Genomic DNA, 23,654 nt, shown 5'->3' on the forward strand with positions numbered 1-23,654 from the left:
GGCAGTGTTATATAAACCACAATAAAAAACCAACCAATGGTATCTGTTTAATTTACAATAAAACACCCAGTCTTGTATGAAAACGTTTATTATATAAGTTCACTGTATTTAGATATGAATGAAGTGGTGACAGTTACAAGAATATTGCTGTAGGTAATCAGATTATTAAATTGAAATTACCATTTCCAGTCACTTGCAAGCTTTAATTTTTAGCAATTGGTAATACAGGAACATCATTCATTGGAAACAGTTTACTTATAATGGGTACATCTGTGCAGGCTTCAACTCTACTGAGTTCCCACTTTGTATGTACTGACCATGTGCACACAAAATGGCTACCTTGACTCCTTGAGGTCGGGACACTGATCTAACAATATTTTGGTTTCTTTGCCAAGATTGTCACAGAAAGAGTTTGAGAGCGAAGTAGAAATCGTATTCATGTTTTCGTAGGCAGAAAGAAGTTGCTAAACCACAGTAGTGTTTGCTGTTTGAGTAATAGGTTTATAAAAGGTTAACATAGATTATGCAAAAAAAGGACGTGTGATCTCTTCTTGGTTTAATTGTGCTACTTCTTCTTTGTGCGGAATTTCGTGTTTGCCAGGATATTAATTTAAGTATTTAATTTTAAAATGGTTTCAACAAGAATTGTCACGTGCTGCACTAATGTATTTGATAGTCATACGCCTTTGTGCTAACCTAACCTGCTTTCCAGCGCAGGACTGCAAAAAGAGCACACTCTTTTATAGCATAGCTAAGTAGCAAAATCCGGTGATGGAAGGCCTCTTAGGCAGCAAAACAGTTGGCATAACCCAACCTAAGGTGAGTACAGAAAGACAATTTATGCTGTGAAATGATTTTGTTCTTGTTCCTTAAGACACCATAATATTGAGCCATCCATAAGTTGAATGTTAATTAATTTGCAGTGTATCTCTGTTCCTTCACTGGTTATTGCAGGCACTTATATTTAATATGAAAGTATTGCAATGTCGAATACATTCCAATGGCTTATTAAATTTTGTATGTTATAAAAACCAAGAATGTTCTATATAAGAATGAAACTTAAAAACCCTGGCAAACTGTATTACAGCTGGCCATTTCCTGATTTTGTTGAGTTTTAGGTTACTGGTCAATGCTGTTCCAGCTTCGTGTGTTATATAGTGTTGAGCGAGATGGAAAAAATTATCATGAATAGTGAGCAGATGATATAGAAGGAGGAGGTCTTGATCTAGTTCAGTGTACTATTGCAACATTTATGTGGCGAGAGAGAGGAAAAACCAGTAGACTGGCAACCTGTCTTGATTCTGAGGAGATAGTATTGTGCTTGGGATCATGGGTGCTGAAATTTCATAATTTTAATCTAAAAGAATTCAAAATGCAGATGGCAATAAAGAGATGGCACCAGACATGCTAAAAAATATTTTATTCTGCTTTGGCTTGGATTACTATGTAGTAACAAATCAAAATTGTCTTTTCCTGCTTCTGGTAGGTATTTTTATTGTTATGACACATAATGTGGTAAGCCTACTTTAAATTAGTTCTCACAGGGAGGGAGAACTATGTCAACTTTTTATACTAATGTTCTTTTAACTGTACAGGGCAGTGTAGTAGGTGTTATTGAATTTCTTTGTTTTCATGTGTGAGGAATTGATCACCATATGTGTGTACAGACACCAAATCCTGATCTTATGTATACAATGCCCCAAATGAATCAGATAAGCTGTGCTAATTCATAGTCTGGTATATCCGTGTATTGACAGTTTTGGGGCACACTTGTGGGAAGTTCATAGCAGCATGTGTTCTTCAAAATGTGGAAGAACTGATGGAAAAGGTGGAAATTGTAGACACCAAGGAAGGTGAGTTGGTAATTACATTTACAGCAGTTTTCTTCTTGGCTTTGACTCTGATTTCCAGTATTGATATGCCATTGGCATTCTTGTTACTGTAGTTTGTGCTAGTATTGACTCTTTAAAGTTAACGTTTGCGTGCATTACTGAAGTTAGGTAATGAGATTCTATTCTTATTCAGGAAATAGGTTAGTTTACAGTGTTGGAAGACATAAGTTTTTTGAGGATTACCAGTACAGACTGAATACAGAATTGTGAATGGTAACACCAAACTGTTAAATGTGATTCCTTGCTTGAGGGAAATACAAATGTTTGAAAACAGTGTCCAGGAAAATATTTGGGCACAAAAGGTATGAAATATGAAAATTTTTAAAATATTATATCATGAGGAAATGTGTGATTTAAATAGGTTACCAAGTATTGTTAAGGTAGAGGCATATAGGTTATGTTGGGCAAAACATGTTGCTTACATAAAGGAGAAGAGAAATCAGTACCAAATTTGATGGGGAAAGCTCATGAAAAGCAGTTAACATAGAAGACTGGGAAAGAGGTGAGAGGATAAAATGACAATGGATCTTAGGAATGTTGGTTGAGAGGCTGAGAGGTGAATGGATGTAGTTCAGGATTATGTCCAATGGCAGGGTTTGGTATTAGCAGATTTGAAACTTCATAAACCCAAGTTTGATTAGTCTTGAAAAGTTTATTATGGAATACTGTGTATAAATGTTGTCGTACCTTTAAGTAGTGGTCCTTAAAATGAAGTAAAGGAATGCATGTTACATGTGGGAATATAATAAAGGAGTCATGTATGAAATTTAAACAGGAGTGTTAAAAATTTCAAAAGATGTACATGAAAGTTTATTTAGGCTCTTAACTGCAGTGTCTATCGAATTGAATTAAAGTGATTAATATAATAGTAAAGGTGTCAATTTTGAAGTAAAACTGTGTGAAAATAAAATAAAATATTGTATGCTTCAAAATTACAGCTGGAAAATCACATACATGTTTGCCCAAAGTTAGGTAGTTATGAAGTGGATTGTAGACAGTTGAGATACACAAATTTTTTATTTTAAACATTTTTGATATGGCGAATATAACAAAATCCTAGGAAAATCATTTCTAAGTTAGAGCAGTATGATACATACATAGATTTATATATGCAGTAAATGAACATCTAGATCATTGAGGTATCCACATACCAAGGAACTACACAGAGCAGAGTCCTTCTTGGATGGTTTATTACTCTGTTCACAAGATTCCATAAAGAAGTTTTGAGTCCTGATTGCATTTTCTGAAGTCAAGCCTCAGTGGAGTAATCAGATTCCATTACGACAAACAAACGTGACCTCTCCAAGAAGTTGCCCTGCCGTCCCCATTAACCAATGTCAAATGACGCCTACTCGTGTGGAAAAATCTGAAGCACTACGGGTTTTCGTGTTGATTGTGTCGCGTGCTCTTTGGATCACAAAGTCGTAACCGTGACATATTGTTTAAAAGGAAATAGTCGATTTATTGTTCTGTGACACTAACCGCAATTTCCATTTCTTGGAAACGAATGACGATAGTAGGTATGTCATTTACGCTGCTTCAGCAATGGGGAGCTCTGTCGTGTCTGGCTATGACCCAGTGTTATCAGCGCTGTAAAAAATTTCTCTTTTAAAACAATGAATCCTGGTAAAAATTTAGCATGGGCTGGACTTGATTTACTAATGATGTCTGTGCAAAAAAAAATCTTCTGCCTTATAAATAAAAAAATTGTTCAGTTTGTATCTCTGAATAAAACACTGTTTTCCCTAAAATAGGGGTGAGCAATTATATTTTATTTGGTGACGGGATAGATTTCATTTCGTAGTGACTGCTGGCCAGAGAACGTCGCGGAAAAATAATTGCTGTCAAGAATTGTGAAATTATCCGCAATTACTGGTCAATCTTGATAAGTTGTATGATTTTATCGGGTTGCTGAGACACGCATTAAAAGTTTCTTACTTTTAAAATATTTCGACAGTGTGTTACGAGAAATTGGAAGACGAATAATAGACCTTATTATTATTATTCATATTTGAGTATCGCAGTGACCCGGATTGAATTTTTTTTCGGATCGTAAGATGATTTGACTGGCAATAGGCACAGTACTCGGGACGAATCTGTGCGTCACACGTCCATTAAAAGCAAAAAGCAAGGGGTTGGGAAGGGTATCAGATAATCATTATTTCCTAGCGGCAGTAATTTGTATCTCGCTGTTGGTTTTGGTTTACGTAGTATATGAGTTTTTTTTCCTTCTACCACTAGTTAGTGACGTAGATGAAGCGCACTGTTTTGTCCCGGCCACTGGTATATAAACCTGTAAGGTGTGTGTATATGTATTCCAATTTATTTAGATCGCTAGGAACATGAACGTTTCCACTGTTCTGGACATTCGTTTGTAATTATTCAAAAAGGTATTTTTCGACGGGTGGTAAATGGGTAAATTCGATGGATACATATTGCATTTCCATGTCATAGTTACGGGACGGAAGTTGCTTTAAACAAAAACAAGAAAGTAAATACGTGGCATTTTCGTACTTCTGTGAAAGACATTTTACATGGGATAATTTTAAGCAATTCTGTGGCATTTTGTGGTAAAAGCGTTGTTGTACAAAACATTATAATGTGATTGCGATAAGTAACATTAGTATGCAGGTATCACCGACTTGCTCAGTCAATCTTAAGATGTTTAGAGAGGGATTTTCAATATGGCGTGAAGATGAGCGTAGTAAAACGAGAACGATCGGTTGATACTGAGAGAGGAGAGCGCTGAAGCGGACTTGCGCCGCGTGAGGTCTCTGGGTTTGCCTTCCAGCGGGTCGTTACAGCCTTTCTCATCTGGAATCGTGCAGTTTTGGGGTACACCAGATCATGGGTGTCATTGTCTGCTGTGTCATTCTGTGTATAATCACATTTTAAGGATTCGTTAAACACTGTTTTACATACTACATTTCTACAGCTAATGTTTTCTTTTAATTGGTAAAACAAGTGTCGAAACGTGTATTAAATCTTACACGCAAAGTTCTTGATAAAAATCAAGTTTTAATCTGTGTTGAAATATATACATACTTTTTAAAATGTTAGCAGGTATAATATAAGAAAGTGCTGTGAACATTTTTACTGAGTGGAAACATTTATTGTTTATGTTAACTTATGTGTATATATAGGTAATCGTTGACGTGATATAGTTCTGTATATTCTTTCGATTGTAAAATCATGATTAATAATTTCGTTTGAGCGAATTGTTATTTTTTGGGAGACTGTAGAGTAATTTAAAACGTTTATATCAACGAATTTTACATTTCCTAATCGTCAATCAGTCTCACTTAAAAATTTGTTTTGTAGAATACCAAGTTTTAAATTTAAGTTTTCAGACAATTTCTTATTGACAGTGAGTCGTAATTAATGCTGATAAAATTGTTACTAATGGATTACAAATATAGAAAGCGGCAGAGTTATTGACAGGGGGAACGAGAGAATTCGAAAAAAAAATGTAAGTGGATCTTGAATCACCATAAATTCTCCACAAAATCACAATCTCGATCCCGTGTCCGCTTGCTATGGAGCCCGTACATTAAACAAAACAAAAATTCACGACGTGGTTAAGTGTTTTCGTACTGCTAGGAGGCACATATCATACATCCTGTACTAAACCGCACTAAAACAGCATCAGAAAAAGAACCATACTGTTTATCTGATAACTAATAAATTTACGTCACTGTGAATTTGACAGCTGATTACTACCGTACCTTTCTTTTGGATTCGAATATTCAATTCAATTCCTTTATTAGTGTTTACCAACAGGAAAGAACCTATGACAGGCAGACACTAAAACAAAAATACAAGCAAAAAAATTCAAATTACATACAAAAACAAATAACTACCAAACACTAATATAAATGTAAAACAAAAAATACTAAAACAATACAAAAAATAAAATCAGTAATCAAATTGAAACAAATAACCAAGCTAGATCCAATCTAGGCCGCTATCTAGATAATTTCTCTTAATGAGAAAGTTCCTCAAAAGAAACAATGTTTATGCCAAACACGTCCAAAAATTTACATACGTCATTTGCTGCAATGACACACCTGGCTGAAGGGCTATGTCTAAGCGCACTGCACACACAAAACATAGAAAATTCTCTTATTTGCCTTGACGGCACACGAAAAATGGAATTACAATTTATTTTACCCATAAATAACATTAATAAAATGCCGTCGTCTGGAATGAAGTGCTCTGAAATTTAAAGTAGTTAAAATCAATTCATATTTACGTGTAATATTAAACTGAAAAAACCGGTAATTGCACAAATATAATAATAATAAAACATATCTGTTTAGCATATTTTGAAATAACGTATCCTAACATAGGGCACATACGATATCGTTATGTTGTTCCAGGAGTGTTGTTTGAGTTGTATAATAAACAGTAAATTCAGTGAAGCAATTTAGGTAGACATTCTTTAATTTGAATAATGCTTCAGAATTTTCTTGATAGGTATACAGATGCTTTTATCATTCTGAAAATATTTAAGTCTCAAGAACAGTGATTTTTTAACTGCAGAGTAGAGAAGCAGACAAAGCAGCGAGTAAACTGATAACAGCTGTTACATTTCTGTGTACGATACTACAGTCTTTAAGCACAACACCCTCTGAAAAGTAATTGTTTCACAAAAATATAATTTAGTTTAATCTGTGATACCAAAATTGTCATCACACTTCTTTTGGCAGTGAATGCGAGTCTTTAAGAAATATTTCAGCACAAATTAAAACCTTGCTATCAAGCATCTCTGCAGTAAGAACATATTTACCCGTTTAAAAGAACAACATTATCGACAACTAACAATGCTGTCACAGGAATCTAAATTACAGGAATTTCTTTTTACCATCTACGACGAAATGGATTTTACGTGTGTTTTCCGCGCGTGTAACAGGAGAGTGCTCAGAAGTGAGAAAAGGCCGTGCTTGTTCTAAAGACTTTCCAACAGATGATGTCTCGGTCTACGTTGACCGGAACTGACTGAGGTTCGAAGGGTAGATGAAAGGGTGACACTCAGAATGAGACAGGCTGGCAATGGTGATAACGCCGTCGTATTTCTCGTTACCGTGAAGAGAACCAAAACGACAATGAGATGACTTGTCTGATGTGTCACCAGCTGGTGGTACATGTGTCGGGACCGCCATCTCGCGACCGCCGCCATAATTTAAATCGATTATTTATATTTTTTCTTATGTGTTGCTGTTATTGTACCGCGGTCGTGCAGCCATTGTTGCAATTAGAGGAACCAGAATTGTTACTGCAACGTCGTGAAACGTCTGCCCAACAGGACTATTATCGTGATGACGACGACCGTGGTTCAATCAACGAAGAAGAGGGAGAGGAGACTAATACTACGGGTAAGACGCGATATTAGTTACATTATTTGAGGTCGTTCATGTTAAATGGATGCCTTATCAACACAGCATGGCATAATGTGAGATGTACCATATAAAGACAGGTCCTCCCCCATGTAACAGACTATCCCAACCTTGTCACCCTTGTGGCTAGGCCGCTGCTCACTCCAGCTGCGCAAAAGTTGTGGTGTATGGTGCATTGGCGCTCAGGGCGGGTTTTTATTTTCGTACTTCGCATCAAAATCGTTTACTGCTCTCTGTGAAGCATTTCGTCTGCATTCATTGAAGACTGGTGTGTGGTACGCAGAGTCTCGAAGGGGAATTGTGGGACCTTTTTTTGATGCAATGCGGAACGGTATCTGTTTTGTAATTGAAAGGGGTTGCTGTCTTCAGCATGATGGGGCGATTGACCAAACTGCGAGAACAGCAGCTTTATTGCAAACTTTCTTTGGTGAGCTCATTTTTGGGCGTGATCTGCAGACTTTACCTCGCCAGACTTCGTTCTCAGGGAATTAAACAAAGGAAGTGTTTATTCGAATACCCCACGAAGCTTGGAGGAACTGAAACACAGCGTACAGATGCTTTTATAGTTAGGAACACTGAAAAGATCTGGAACGGACAGCATGGCTAAGGATAATATTTGAACATAAAAGCGATAATTGGCAAAAACGTGGATGAAATTACGCGAAAATCGTGGTGCAGGCTTTGTCTTTACCCATCGAGAAGTAATCTCACTTCGACGAATGTGAAGGTGACCATATTTTGGGATGTTACGCTGCTAAGTCTTACAAATTGGCCGACGTTTCAGAGGTACATATTCTCTTCATAATCATGGCGATCTCGATGTTAATAATGATGTACATTATTTAACTTAGGGGAAATCGAGATACGAGTAGGAAATATAATATTAGGATTGGCATACAAATGGACTCTTGATTTTAATATATGTTGATTACATTCGTGCCCAGTAAAGCCACACTGCAAGTATATATAACCTATGCAGATTTTACTTCTTAGGTGTAAATACAAATGTTCATATAGTCGTCTTTCGCTTTAATACAAAGAAGTGAAAAAAGGAAATTAATCTGAAGAACAGGTAGTGGTTTTACGTTTCTTGTAACATGAACTTGGAACGTCGAAAAACAGCTCGTTTATTTTATACAGGTTGTCCCTCTTAACGTGGAACCCGACACGGCAGCATGCCGCAGGAGCAGCGAGCGAACTGCCGGGAAATGACCCGGTCACAACGCAGAACATAGCAGTCGCATGATAGTAGGTGGGTTCCGAGGTATGTGGGACTCTGCCCGTTCAAATTAATAGGGCCTATCTGATGATCCGCATCAAACTCGACATGCTGTATGGTGGATCTACACAGAGTTTTCTAGAGCCATTTTGATTCTGGTGTGGTTTAGGGTATATTAACTTTAATTCATTTCAGGGGTATAATTGAACTCTTTGGCCCAAAATTTTCAGTCCTTTGATATACGTCGTTTGATGTACGAGTACTGCAAAATGATTTTCAATTCTTTAAGGTCATTGTTATGTAAGAGACTAAAACACTCCGTGGTCGTATCTCGTAAAAAGAGCGCTTTTAATAGAGTCCATAAGGTGTGCACGTTGTTTTACAAAAAATGCACTGATTGTAAGCATGCAGTTGATATAATAGCAACATGTGTGAAGTGTGTACTATAAAAGGCGTTGTTCAAAGTCCTGTTATCGTCGTGCCGTGTACTGTATGTGCTTGATGTAATGTAATGCTTACACGAAAATGATCTTTTTAACGTCATCCCACGTGAGTAGTTACCTGTTCCCGTTTCTTTCGTTATCGCAATACAATTCCGGGCAATGAAGTAGATCGATCATTCTTTGCCATTAACGGGGATCACGTTCCTGAAAAAAAAACTGCCGTTTAACAATACCAATATATTATGGGAAACTGAAGTCCCGTTATAGCCCTCACCCCAGGAAATATGGGTCTCTTGGTTTGGAAGCCACCGATGATGGTTTTGTGTAGGACAGAAATAAAAAGCTGCAGAGCATAAAACCAAATACCGCTGTTGACAAAACTGGATACGGATGAAAAACCACTGATACTTTTATCGACGTGGTGTGTGTATTGAGAGATTGCTTTATTGTAAAACAGAACTTAAATAACTATTGTTGTCTTCTGGGTTGTTGCGCCGTGGAGTCTGACAGACGTTTACGGACGTTAACAAAGGCAACAAGTACCTCTGAAACGACTGACGTAACAACCTAGAATACAACCATCTTCATACTCGTCGCCGTGAGAACCCGAATCTCACCAATTATAATATTTTGTTTTGTCAATAATATCACCAAACGATTTCTAAAATTGAAACTTGGATATGATCAATTCGCAAATATTTTTATTTCCTGAAGCACTGTCCGCTGTTGAGAGAGTCTCTAAGTCGCTCGTCAAATAAACCGCATTAATTACGAGCTACATTTGCGCATTGCGTTCAGATTTTTTTTTTCTGGTTTGGAGAAAGTTGCGCTGAAATCATAATGTGTATCTACGATGCCACAGTTCGCCGTTTTTGTGATTATGCTGTGAATCGTCAAAATGTTTGGGTAATCCCACTTCACATCTGTAATCGTTGCATCGTTTATTTAGTCGTTTCATATAGGCTACATGATGACACTAGTATAATAGAAGTCCAAAGGGACCTGCAACGAGTTTTATCAATATCTATCTAGAGACTCATAATGATACACGCAAATTTTTATTTCGTAGCCCCCCCCCCCCCCCCTCAAACCCCGGTTGGACGTAGCGTAAGCAAACGGCGTTTACATGACACTGAACTTAAGTCTTATTAAGTTGATAACGTTCCTTTTAATGACTAATGCTTTTTATGTATTTTCCATCAAATGCAAGAGAATAATGTAAATTATATGGAGACACATTTTATACTTGGTCTTACAAATTTAAAATTTTATAGTAATTTAGGATTTCAATAATTACCTGAAGTTTCCATTAATCATGCTTTAGTTGCTATTGGATTACGGCGTTCTGTTCAAGGATTCCACAAGATAATTTTCGAGTTGTGTGTTGAAGAATGTTTGCACATAGGCAGCATTTCAAACAAAATCTGGTTTGAATTTGCCGAAAATTTGCACAAAAGGCATGTACGAGGGTCGCTCATTAAGTAATGCCCCACATTTTTTTTCTCAGCCAATAATGAAGATAGAAAAGTGCACTTTTACATGCTTGAGATTTGATGTTTCCCGCGTTCGTGTACGGAGTTTCAAATGATTCCAACCGATAGCGGAGCTGTAGTGAACTGTTAAAATGGCGTCTGTGAACGACTCTCGTTACAAACAACGAGCTGTAATTGAATTCTTTGTTGCTGAAAAAGAAACGGTGGTGAACATTCATAAACGTTTGTGTGCTGTGTATGGAAGCTGTGCAGTCGATAGGAGCAACGTTGGTCGCTGGGCTAAGAGAGTTAAAGCTTCAGGAAGTGAAGAAACCGAGCTCCGTGATCTGCCGCGCTCTGGGCGTCCTGCCACAGCCACCACTCCAGACATGTTGAACCGCGCGGATGCCATTATTCGTGAGGATCGGCGCATCACAACTCGACAATTGGCCCAACAGCTTTCAGTCAGCAATGGAAGTGTAATTGCAATTATCCGGGCTCTTGCATATTCGAAGGTGTGCGCAAGATGGGTTCCACGAAGTCTCACAGCAGACCACAGGATTCAAAGGAAAACGATTTCTTCTGAATTGTTGGAGCGTTTTCATGCTGAGGGAGAGATCTTTCTGTCCCGGATCATTACAGGTGACGAAACCTGGATACACCACTTTGAGCCGGAGACAAAAAGGCAGTCAATGGAGTGGCATCATCCTCTATCACCGAGAAAGAAGAAATTCAAGTCAACTCCCTCCGCCGGAAAAGTCATGATGACTGTCTTTTGGGACAGTGATGGGGTCATTCTTGTGGATGTGATGCCAAGAGGTGCGACCATCAATTCAGACGCGTACATTATGACCCTGGAAACCCTCAAGAAGCGTTTCCGACGAGTTCGGCCTCAAAAGCATCCAGCAGAAATTTTGCTCCTGCATGACAATGCACGCCCTCACACAAGTCCGAGAACCCGGGAAGAAATCACCAAATTTGGTTGAACGGTGCTGCCCCATCCACCCTCCGACTCCATCTCTTTGGGCCACTTAAAGATGCTATCCGCGGAACAAGGTTTGAAGATGACGAGAGCGTTATTCAAGCAGTGAGGACATGGCTACGTGCACAGGACAAGAGCTGGTACCGGCAAGGCATGCATGCACTTGTTCCACACTGGCGTAAAACCGTACAAGTTGATGGGGACTATGTGGAAAAATAGTATGTGTAAAGGAAACATTGATTTATATTGTCACTAAATTTGAGCCATCTTGAATAAATATGTTCTGAGGAAAAAAATGTGGGGCATTACTTAATGAGCGACCCTCGTACTAACACATTTATCGATCGGATCTTTAGTATGCCAAGCTTTACCAAGTATAGCTTTATGCTTTATTCAGTGTTCCTCTTTGTCTCGGATGCATATATATTTTGTACATTAATAGTACAAGTCCTCAGAAAACACCCTATTTATGATTGAAACGCATTAAATATTTTCTATAAATAAAACCTTGAAGGCTATTTCGATTTGCTAAGTACCAATAGCACTTGAATGTGTTAAATATAAATAAAACGTTCTCACGGGGTGTATAGTTCACTGAAAAGGCAATAAACAACCTATTGAGTTCCCGTTTCTACTCGGAGTTCTCTTAAACTCTGCCGAAATAATTAAAATGCGTATTTATTACGTCAGTTCTGTGAATATATTTATGTTTGCCGAGAATGAAGACATAGGAAAGCAAATTGGTTTAAAAGGTAAGGGATGTGATGTCTCATTCGATTATTTATTGCCGTAGTACTGCCTGATGATCGCTCCTTAAGGTACAATTTGGCTGCACGCGACAGAGACAAGCGACCGAGGCAGGCGACAGAGTTACGAGACCGAGACTGGTCGCTTCCTGTCTGCTCTCTGTACAATCGTATGAAGTACAATTACGAGGGCGAGACAAAGACAGGCGACAGAGACAAAGCACAGGAGACCGCTCTCGGACCAGTAGTGTCTCGCGACGGGCTCAGGCAGCACGTGTGTTGATGAGTAAAATAACGGCAGAAATTAAATTTACTGGTGACCAAGATGAGCAATTGGTAGAATTAGTAGCAGAAAACCGACCACTGACCACCGACAGAAAGATCCTTCTTCGCGTCTGGTTTTGAATATTGAACTCATAGGTTTTCTTTGTTTCTTTCGCAACAAATAACACAGCAACACATCTTCTTCGATTAACCTTTTTAGAAGAATTTTTGTACTCATTTTTTACAGAATATGTGCACGTATATCTCAACAAAACAAGCATGTCTCGGTCGTCACCTCAAAAGTGTGTGGCGACAAGCTGCGATGTGTCCGTCTCCCGTCTCTGTCGCCTGCCTCGGTCGCTTGTCTCTGTCGCGTGCAGCCAAATTGTACCTTTACATTAAACGGTTGCCAAATAACGAAGCAGATGTCATGTCTTTATTCTATGTCCGCTTGGCAGCTGGTCCAGACCAAAGACAGAGAAACAGAGAACGTTGGCGAGAACAAAATATTGACGAAAACTTAACTCAACACTTTGTTATTAATTGTACTTAACTGATCTTATGTTGTGCTTTACTCGCAAAACTGTCGCTCCAGTGTCTGATCTTAGGACTCTCCTGGATATGTCTGTGAGTGCTAAGTGAACGAATGTTGACTGATGTCGTTGAATGACGTTAAATCAAAAGACAATGTTCCTTCTAACTGTGTTGGTTGACCATGGGTTGTTTAAAAAGATTCTGAGGAGCAGAATATGAGATGGGCCGGACATGTAATTGCCATATTAATTAGAGCGGCGTGAAGAAGTGGTACTCGGCCCTTAAGTAAATATTTGGTTACTTCCGACGCACGGAATCTGAGATGAACACCGCACAGTAGTTGCGGGTTTATTGCCGACGCATGCGCAGAGAGAAGTCTCTGGAAATTCGTTTTGTGGGCAGTAGGGGTGACTCGGATAGCAACTCGGTTTGGCCTACATAGTACGCAACCCTTCCTACAGTTCCAGATCGATCCAGTGCTGCCACCGCCGCCACAATAATTGCCCTTCTCCCCATTCCCTTTCCAACATCCATCCCTGTTACATGACATTAAAAACAGCTCCGACAAACATAACGGCGACACGATTATGTTCCTAACTCCGTTGAGATTTGAAGATAAATGACACTGTGTGATGTAAAATAAATTTAAAAGCGTTTTACCTTTCAAACACCACAGAAATATTACTTATCCACCCTACTTACAGTATAATACTGGATTAAACAGCTGTTTGTATAAAAAAAATGTTTAACGTAGGCCTGTATTGGAATTAAGGTTTTATGGTACGTAATCTTGTGCAGAAAATTCTGAATTCCGAGTTGGTAGGCGATCGTGCTGTTTCCTTTTGTGAAAATGTAATGCATAAATCCATCATTAGGTGTATATGGCGCCACGGCGTTACTAATAGAACATGAATATATATACATAAAGTTGTAATTACTCGACATAAATAAGCAGCTTTATTTTTTTCGGCACATCTTATTTGAAAAATGATTCTGGAAAAAACCGGGCGCTTTCAGTAAGAATAAACGGATTTTCATATTTTTCAGGAGGAAATAAATTGCAGATGTCAGCATTGGTTGTAGACTGTATATTGGTATCATGCATTTTGGTTAATTCCTTCGCTTAATTTTCTTATTTTATAACATAAATTTGAGTTTTAACCACGTTCGAAACTAAAAGCAGTAAAAATACACCTATTTACTTCGCTGATTGTATTTTAATGCGTATGATTTAGGGTGGTTTTAGTGTTTAAAATGTAGGTGCCGAATGTGTTGAGATGCGAGATAAATTGCCAACATCATTTATGTTAGTTTGGATTAATACTCCTAGACGTAAGCATAGATTGTGTTATTTACTAGCTGTTCGATTCCCAAAACTTCGAAAGTGGCATGAATGCACTCTTGGGTCTTCGATATTTTACAGTGCTCTTTCGCTGCCTCGCCATCTTACTAGCCCATAGAACGAATTTAATATGATTTTGAAATCGTGTTTGAAGTTACTTTCATTATTATATGGAAAGAACTTTTGACATTTATTAAGATGTAGTAGATTTATTCGAATCAGAGTTTCTGGCAGTCAGGTTTCCTGGTAATTTCGAGGTAGATGTTATCTTTCTTCTGTCATGTTCTCAGTCGTAGGTTTAAATATTTTTCCACCGTGTTCATATCGCCACTATATACCACCCAGTTTAATCTGCAATGGGTACTCAGGTTTATTTACCTGGGGGTAAAGGTAGCTGGAGCGTGAAACCGATCACTTAAATGTACCTTGTGACGAGACGGAAAATGCACACAGCTTCGCCTGTCCGCCTCTTTCTGAGATTCTTAAGCAAAGTGAAAGCCGAAAGCCACAGATGAGCAGGAAGTGCTCCCCGCACCTCTACGACCTCGGTAGGCGCCATATTGATCTCTGCTCCGACCGTCTCCGGGTCAACGGTCAGGAACTTCATCTCTTTAGAGAACTGCAGGCAATGTAGCAAACTGGCGGCTGCAGTTTTCGTGTGTTAATATGGACATTCCATACCAACATGCCAATAAACGCATCGAAAAATGGACATTCCTATGTTTCAAACACAGCGCAGTAGATGGTTTATTTCAACAGTAAGTCTTGCTCTTGAAAAGAATACATGATTACAGTAGAGTCCCGATTATCTGACGTAAACGGGACAGAAGGACGGTCGGATAATCTAAAGCATTTGTATCCAACCTGGGGTACGCGTACCCCCGGGGTTACGCGAAGACATCCTAGGGGGTACGTGAAATTTAAAAGAATATATATATTATTTTATGATAAACACTGAATAATCAGTAATGTAATATATTTAATTTATTTTAGATGTAGATTATATACTATGTATAACTTGAATTATACGCCAACAACTTTGGGGGTACAAAATTGAAGATAAATTATATCTGGGGTACGCGAACAAAAAAGGTTGAATGCCACTGATCTAAAGTGTCGAATAATGCGGAAGACTAATAAGAAAAAGTGGCGAATATATATGAACTCGATTTGTAACTCAATTTACGACACGAAGAAACTACAGCACGGCATAAAATGAAAAATTCCCACAAACAAAAATAGTTGAAAACATAACGTAAACTTACAAATTAAAGTTTATTTTTTTAAGAAATCGGTAATGGGTGTTTGCTTCTGACATGAGCCTCCTTCCTTCTTTTTGCGGCAAGGTATCGCCAGTGCCTGAGTAGTAGCGCGTTTGTAACAGTCTCGCTTTGTTGTTCAACGTTAAGTGCCGTCTGGATTGAATCCAGTTCCTCGTTATGACTCGGATAAAACAATGTCGGATAATCGTACTCTGCTCGCCCCTGAGATCTGTATCAGTTTTATGTTTTCCTAACACATTACGATACATTGTGTTCACTGGTAAAGTTGAAGGTAATTACTTTTCAGTTTCTGACTGGTACTGCATGACGCACCGCCAAGCACTAAAGGTTTTCCAGATACGAATCGAAGTACACGATAAAATCAACTTGCCAGTATTATAGCAGTACCTGCCGGTAGCCGGGAAGTGACAGTTGCGTTCAACTTTATCAGAGAACGCGCTGTATGCTGTAGTTGGATGGACATTCGTCGAAATTGCTTACTGAAACAACTGCTGCTTGCAATCTCGCCCTAATATTAAACTCAGAATTACTGGAGTTACGTTTTTAATATAGTCCACAAGTCTGTCGCAAATCAAAATGTTCAGAGAAAATTACGTTAGAAACGTGGAATAAATTGAACAGTTAACGTTAAATAATGTACCAGGCTTCAGTTAAACTATTTATCCAAATCTGTTGTTCTAAAACAGGCGCATTGGAAGAAACATGCTAGGTTGCATTTAAAAAATAAATAGTAACTTACATTGTTATTTTTGAGTGTGTCAATGAATTTATTATTCAGAAAATTAAAATTCAAGCCAGTGCGAGGCTTACTATAAAGTTATCCTCCTCGAAATGTACAGAGCACGGAAAACATTTTAGTGTTTATTGTAGCCTTATCACGTTTATTGACTTAAAAGTGTAAGGGGTTCGTTCATTCTTTCCAACAAAGCATTACTGGGATGTTAACAGGATAATGTACTGAAAGTTTATCATCTCGTCACACTGATTAGTATGTCATAAGACGTCTCTCTCTCTTTATTACATCAGACATTTCACAGTGAACTTCTGAAGTGTACTGTTCATATTTCATAATTTGAAGCACAACATGTACATAACTTCGACAATGTAATATCGTTAGCCAGCAGACGTGATTGTCCGACATTTTGCTACGGATCAGAGCTCCCCTTTGGTCAAACGAGGGAGATATTTGGTCTGCAAACTGCTAATGTAGGAGCGAGCTGACTGTCGTCTAACTTAATAGAAACATTAACCTAGAAATTCTGTCTCATCTTGCAACGTAGTTTCTCTGAAGTACCAGTGGAACAACATCGTCCTGCACTTTGTTTAATTTCGTTTTAGGCTTGTGCCAACAGATTAAAAGTTTGTATTCTTTTCCAGAAAAATGTAATGGAGAAACACGTGTATACCTATTTGAATAATTTTACCTATTTGTTTTAAAAATTTAAATATCGTATTGGTGCTTCATTATTTAAACAAAAGCGAGCAAAATTGTTGGAAGAACAAAAGGTGCGAACTACAAAACCTTCAGATACTTCTTTTTATATGCTGAAGATGACAAGAGCTATGATTTACTACTTACATAATGCATGTTGTATATATCCGTTCGCCTGTCCGTTGTTCACCCTGTTCCTCTCAAGGAACGCGTCGTAGAAGAGATGGCAAGACGAAAAATGTCCCTCTTGGAGAGACATTCCGAGAAAATTATTACCTTTATTCTGTTTCAAAAATAGGCACAGGTATGTTCAATATCATATGCAAAGCCGTGTTTCTCCAAAATGGCGTGTTGCAGAAAAACATTGTGAATGCTGAAAATAGGTTCCTCTTGGAGAAACAAGCGCGGTTAAGTTATCGACTTGCCGTTTCTAAAATTAGGCTTAAGAGCGTCCAGAAAAGTGAAACAACGGCTCCCATTACTTTGTTTATCATAACTTTTATAATGAATAATAAACGTAATAAAGACATATTTTTTGCAATTGTCATGTAGCTTATAAACTACGTATTTTTTGAAAGCTTAATGATTTCATCGTTTTATGGCACTCACTGTCGCACTGCACAATAGAAAGAATAATTTTGGCCAAGGAATATATCGCGTTAGATATGGTATTCTATAGAATTATTGGTCATTTTATAAAATTCTTTGATAAAGTGTATAATATTTGATAAAAATCTTTAAATTTGTAGTTTTTCCAAAATGAGTATGCCTGTATACTGCAATATAATGCTTGTATTTCATACATTGCTTGTACCTAATATATATATATATATATATATATATATATGTGTGTGTGTGTGTGTGTGTGTGAACGAATGGGTACGTAAAACCTTGAATTTTTGTGCTGTAATTAGAAGCCCGTTTTAGAGGCCTGCACCTTCCTTAATGAGGGGTAAATCTGAGAACGTAATTTAAACTTGCGCATTCCCATTGTTTATATGGACCCTATGTTATTCCTACGCTGTCTTAAATTATCCTGTGCTGTCGAAGTTATTTAGAAGTTTCATTTATTGATATTTTAAAATCCCGTCGAGTTTCATCGGCGAATGATTTCTTTCGTATCTTAATCCACAATCCTCTTATTTTTTTATCCGTTTCATACCTTTTTATTCCCTTCCCTCCTCCTTTCCATATTTCTTTCTCATCCTTTTCGCATCTTACCCTCGCCCTTCCTTTCTATCGTATCCACGTTTTTAGTTCACATATCGCTTCACGTTAACTAAAACTAATTCTCCGACTGGACCACAAAATGGAAAATGGAAATTCCACCCACTGGGTGTTCCTATGTAAATGTGGATTTCTGCAAAGGACAGGACGGCCAAAGACCATGCCTGGGGGAATAAGACATACAGGAGAATCATTATAAAAGTTGAAGAGAGGCTCGTTCTGTAAGCTTATATTTTTGGGGAATGAAGGGCTTAAAATTGGAGAAAAAACTGTTAATATCATTCATGTACACTATTATAAAGCAACGCAAAATATTATATTGAGATATTGACATTTCGTTTTAAAACAATGTGATTACTTATTCAGACATTTAATTATTTCCTTATATTTGTATGATATACTTGTTTTGTGGGGGGTTTATTTAACGATGCCGTCAGTAGCTCGGGTTGAATAACGCCTAATTATAAGGATGAGTAATGAATAATGAATTGGAAACGATGTGGAGGGAAGTGGTTATGCCCTAATTTAATTTACTGTTCCGGAATTTGCGTTGTGGGACTGAGGAATGCTATGAAAAACCTCAGGATAGACAGTCTTCGTGCTGACGATTCAACTCGGGACCTCTCGAATACGAAATAGGAGTATTAACCACCCATCAGTTCCTTGTATCCACAAATAGCAGTTTTGTCGAGAACGAAGCCATTGCTGCTTCTGGTGTGTTCGACATGCATCCGCTTCCTTCGTGTTACGTAGCCTGTTACAGGGGTATATAGGCCTGTAATATGTGAAAGAAACTCGTGTATTTTTTAAATATTAATCGACGTTATGCACTAGCGAGGGAATTACATCATTAATCACGTGTACTGTCACTAACAGAATGACGATCCTGATACTTCTTCGCCCTGTTACTGTCTCTGGTCTTCGTGACGACTCCATCAGTTAAAGTTTCACTGCCTCCACTTTATATCAGTTCTGCCAGAACCTTTGTTTTACTAGTCCCCGTTTCATTTTTCCTTCTTCATGCAGCCTTCACGAACTCAAAATTGCAGCATTAAGATGAGGGATGAAGCAGTCTTGTATCCTTCACATAACACCGCAGGTCCTTACACTTGTAAGGGATATTTATGACGTGTGTTGCTCGCACAATCCTGTACATCGCATAAAAATATTTCCCGTTTCGGAATAACGGTCGGTCGTGTAGCCTAAGTTCGTCGCTGCCAGTGTTTGTCAATGGAGTTTCCGTGAACCCTTAGAGCAGTGGTTCCCAACGCGGCGCCCGCCAAGGCTTTTTTGGGTGCACGCGTTGTTATGGAAAGAGGTTATACTGAATAATGAAGGCCGTTCAACCATGAACATTATAAAATCAAAGCACAGATCTCGACTTACTGACCCCCATCTTGACGATTGTTTGCGAGCAGCAACATCATCCTACACTCCCAAATTTGAAAAAAAAAATGCTGATAAATGCAGTGCCAAACATCACACTAACTTCCCACTTGAGTAATAATAATTGTACTTTTGATTGCGCGGTTTCTTGTATCATTAAACGTCGTATCTTATTTGTCCAGAGAAAAGAAAATTTGGCTTTGTTAATTGGTTGGTACCCGCCACGATCTCATAAACTCTCAAATGTGCCCATAGGCACAAAAAGGTTGGAGACCACTGCCTTAGAGGTTCGAACGTAGAACTGCTCTGCCTTAAATTTTATTTATTGTATAATGTGTTTCAAGTGAACTCATATTGTGCAAAAAATTAAAATTTGAAGATTCATGTGTCATTTAGAAAATCTCCAAAATGATTAAATGAACGGTGCTGTAGTGCGAAAGAGCGAAATTGCCAGCTTTCAGCATTTCAAGCTTACTAGGCTAGTTCTGAGTCAGCAGCTTTACCGTATTTGTGCATAAGTGGTTTTACTCTATGATTTTTTAGGTCAGTGGTCCAACATTTACTTCCGTCGGACCAAGAATAGTTTTTCTGTTGAACGTAAGGGCCAAGAAACGTCTCTTGATATTATTTTTGAAAACTGATAACCAATTTTCGTTATATTTACTTAGAAATTACTAATTACCATACTCAAATATAAATTCTATTGAAATATATAAAAATTACTGTCGAGTTACATGCTATTTTAAATATTCTCCTGGAACACCTTGCATGTGACACAATTTTACTTGGAAAACTTACGGTAGGGTTTTAAAGTCAGTAGCGTGTGGCATCTGTACGTAAAGCGGAATAATAGATACGAAACACGATTTTATCAAACCCTTCGGTGCAAAGAAAATAAACGAGCTTGTAGTAACTACTATGAAATTGAAAAGAATATTTCGCGGCCCTGGTTGCAGTTCATCTCGGGTTTTTCCGTAAACGAACCGCTCAAATGATTAAAGGACAGCTATAGATGTGGTACGTCGATTATTAACGTGCAAACCTATCTGTCGATTTTTGTAGTTCCATGTAAGAAAGAGTGACAGCAAAATGAAGAGTGATGTAGAATGCCGTAATTTTCCGCCCTCACGTCATAAAAGTTTGCTCAACAACCATGTTGTTATTTTTCTTATTCTGAAAATAAATAAAAAAAATGTAGGCCGTACCTTCATACCGTAAGCTTCGCAATATTTTGAGTGCATTTGTTCAGTTTTCACCGGGAAAAATGCTTTTATTGTGCGGTTTTGATGGCACGATATAGTTTTCTACAGTTGTGTCGTATTTCGATCGCCATGATAATGAAAGCAGTATGTACCTCTGAAATGTTACTCCTAAACGGCGTAACATCCTATAAGACAGTCAGTCGTCATCTTTTAAATTACTTCTAACACACCCTATGCCTAAAAATACTGAAAATGTCAGATGCACTTAGACATGTGAATTATACATACACGTTTATCATACGAGGAACATGAGCCCATAGCATCCTGGTACCTAGCAGCATTGCTGCTACATCGCTTGAAATTTCGTCTGCGTATTTTATGTAGCTAAATTTTCTATTTGCCCAAATGCGAATGAAATTGTAGATGCTCTGAAAAGTGTCTCTTCGATATAGGCTTGTATCACCTTACTATCATACTTCATGTGGGGCACGTTGTATGTCCCATGTGCACTAGGTGTCCGCATTATACACAGTATGTTCCAAAAATGTAAACACATTACAATAAGGAAAAAATACACACACTCCAGATCCGTTAATTCACTAAGTACCAATGATGACGAATGTAATGGTTTAGCTTATTAATATTTCTTCATTTTATCATTTAATGTGTGTATAAATATTTTGGAACATTCTGTATATGCAGGGTCTATATGATGTAATGTAATTTGAAAAAAAAATGCATTTATTTTAAGGCATTTATAGGTCGGATAAAAATACAATTCACATGAAATAAAATTGGTGCAACGCACAAATCGAAGACGAAGACAGCCACTCTCCGAGTACAAATTCTCTATCCAGATATTGGATAATGTCTGATAAAAATGCCTCTACAACTGTACCTGTTACAAAACTTAACAATCCACCTTAATATTTATTTTTTACAGTTAATGCCACAAGATTATTACGATTGTTATGAACACGTAAGTGTAGGTCTGTGAAGTATTCGCGGGTTCTTGTAAACTCGGAAATGGACCTTCGGGTTTTCAGAAAAGGCGTGGAATTTCTTGATTCGCCGAGTGGCTGTTAGATCTCAAGAATGGCTCTGATCCTTGACGTTTGTAAATTAAATTTGTTATACGTAGTGAATTAACTAAGCGCACTGCGCCGAATCTGACTCCGCTGTACCTAGTGACGTCACTCCTGCGTCACTTTCAAACTGATGACGTCAACATCCACCTGCTTGGTAGCAGTTTTATATACCAGTCTAGCCCTGTTATATTAAAGGGGAAGAATTACTTAGTTGAATATTCTGCTTGGATATTAATGTCTTTATGACTAATTCACGACCCACAAGGTACAAGTTTTTGTTTTCCGATTTAGGACGAGGTAAACTGCGCTGTGGAGAATATTTTGACTTAAGAGGGCAGAGTAATAAGAGGATGGAGAATGATTCATGATGAGAAACTTTGTAATTTGTACGTTTTTTTGAGCATTACTAGGGCAATGAATTGAAAGGAGAATAAAAATTGGTGGAGCATGCAGCATGCATGGGAAAGGTGATAAGTGAATGCAACATTTGGGTTAGAAAGCCTGTAAGGAAGAAACAGCTTGGCGTTGATGGTAAAATAATAATGGATATTTAGGAAATGGAACCATTTATCTGGTTTAGGATGCGGACCGAAAAGTTCACTCACAAGAGGAGTGATATAGGCCAATCGTTATTTACCTATCCCGTCATTTGATTCGGTATAATCGGAATGACTGAAAACTCTGTTAAATAAAAGAATAATGAATTAACTTGTTGGGTGCAACACAGTGTTTTGGATTGTCAAGCTGAGGAGGTAGATTTACTCGTAGGCTTGCGTGAAGAAACGACATGCACGAGTAATCCTAGAAGTGAACGTAAAGAAAATTGAATAACTGTTATTTTAAAGAATAATTTATCTTATACCCGGTTATAATGGCTGCATTTCGAAATAATGTGGAATCACGTGAAGTAATTTTAAAATATAAACACGAAATCATTTTCGAGAACAGATAGATCAGCCTTCAGAAAATCAATAGGGGATGCCAGACAAGGAGAGTTCGGAGTACGTTCCATTTTCCGTAACAACGGTTACTATGGCAACCATCATCCCACTAAATTCTCTCACGCAACCCCGTGCTCTTCTTCCTTCCTGTGCCCCGCTTTTGCAAATGCGTAATTCTTTGTTCTACTCCATTATCTTTCTTTTGTAAATTTCCGCCCGTTCATATTTAGTCCTCATTTTCACTTGAACCTACTCACCCACAGTTTCCTTTTGTATTTCCAGTACTTTATTTGATCTGTATCCAGTCTCCCTTATTTCATTCAGTTTTTTTATTTGTCACTGCAGTTATTTTTACGTTAGTAGGCTACTTATTCGTTTAACATCAATCATATAGCCTTACTCGTTATTTAGTATCCGTATGTCTGTAATATATAGGGCGTATTATATACCAGGTGGCGCAAAAGTGCTTTTTTAAGAACAGTACTAAAAATGGCCGGCTTAACTAATTGTATCGAAACTCCGGACTGAATAGTCTTGTTGTACACAAACGTTGTTATGTTACACATAACTTATACGAGTTTTATTCAGACCCGTTTATTTTACGACTGTTTTAAGGTATTTTTGCGTCACCCGGTACGTGGATTCTTGTTATAAAAATCTGCAGAAAGTTTACGAAGGTGTCGCTGAGGACCTACTTGGTTTCTGTGAACAAACTGGGACTTTACTTCGCCATCGCAATGACGATGTACTATATTAACCCAAAAAATGTAATGATTAAAACGTCCGAGATCATCACACTGTCGCT

The 23,654-nt window shown here is 37.9% G+C and overlaps 1 protein-coding gene across 19 annotated transcripts in view; it reads left to right on the forward strand.

The window, feature by feature from the left end:
• Positions 1 to 279: 279 nt before the first annotated feature.
• Positions 280 to 23,654, forward strand: part of LOC110829507 (uncharacterized) — a 50,465-nt gene continuing 27,090 nt past the window's right edge. The window contains exons 1-2 of one of the 19 annotated variants that reach the window (XM_087347417.1): positions 280 to 819; positions 1,758 to 1,853. In XM_087347417.1, coding sequence (XP_087203543.1) covers positions 1,820 to 1,853 — 34 coding nt within the window. In that variant the 5' untranslated portion in view covers positions 280 to 819; positions 1,758 to 1,819. Of the gene's footprint in view, positions 820 to 1,757; positions 1,854 to 4,623; positions 4,956 to 4,976; positions 5,036 to 5,083; positions 7,268 to 8,428; positions 8,553 to 23,654 lie in introns of those variants that run through there. The other 18 variants (XM_087347401.1, XM_087347438.1, XM_087347410.1 and 15 more) reach the window with 18 other exon arrangements.

Source organism: Zootermopsis nevadensis, unplaced genomic scaffold, assembly GCF_977971745.1.
Source record: "Zootermopsis nevadensis isolate Lab colony 2312 unplaced genomic scaffold, Znev_1.0 Znev_ptg000001l, whole genome shotgun sequence".
NCBI classification, from domain to species: Eukaryota; Metazoa; Arthropoda; class Insecta; order Blattodea; family Termopsidae; genus Zootermopsis; species Zootermopsis nevadensis.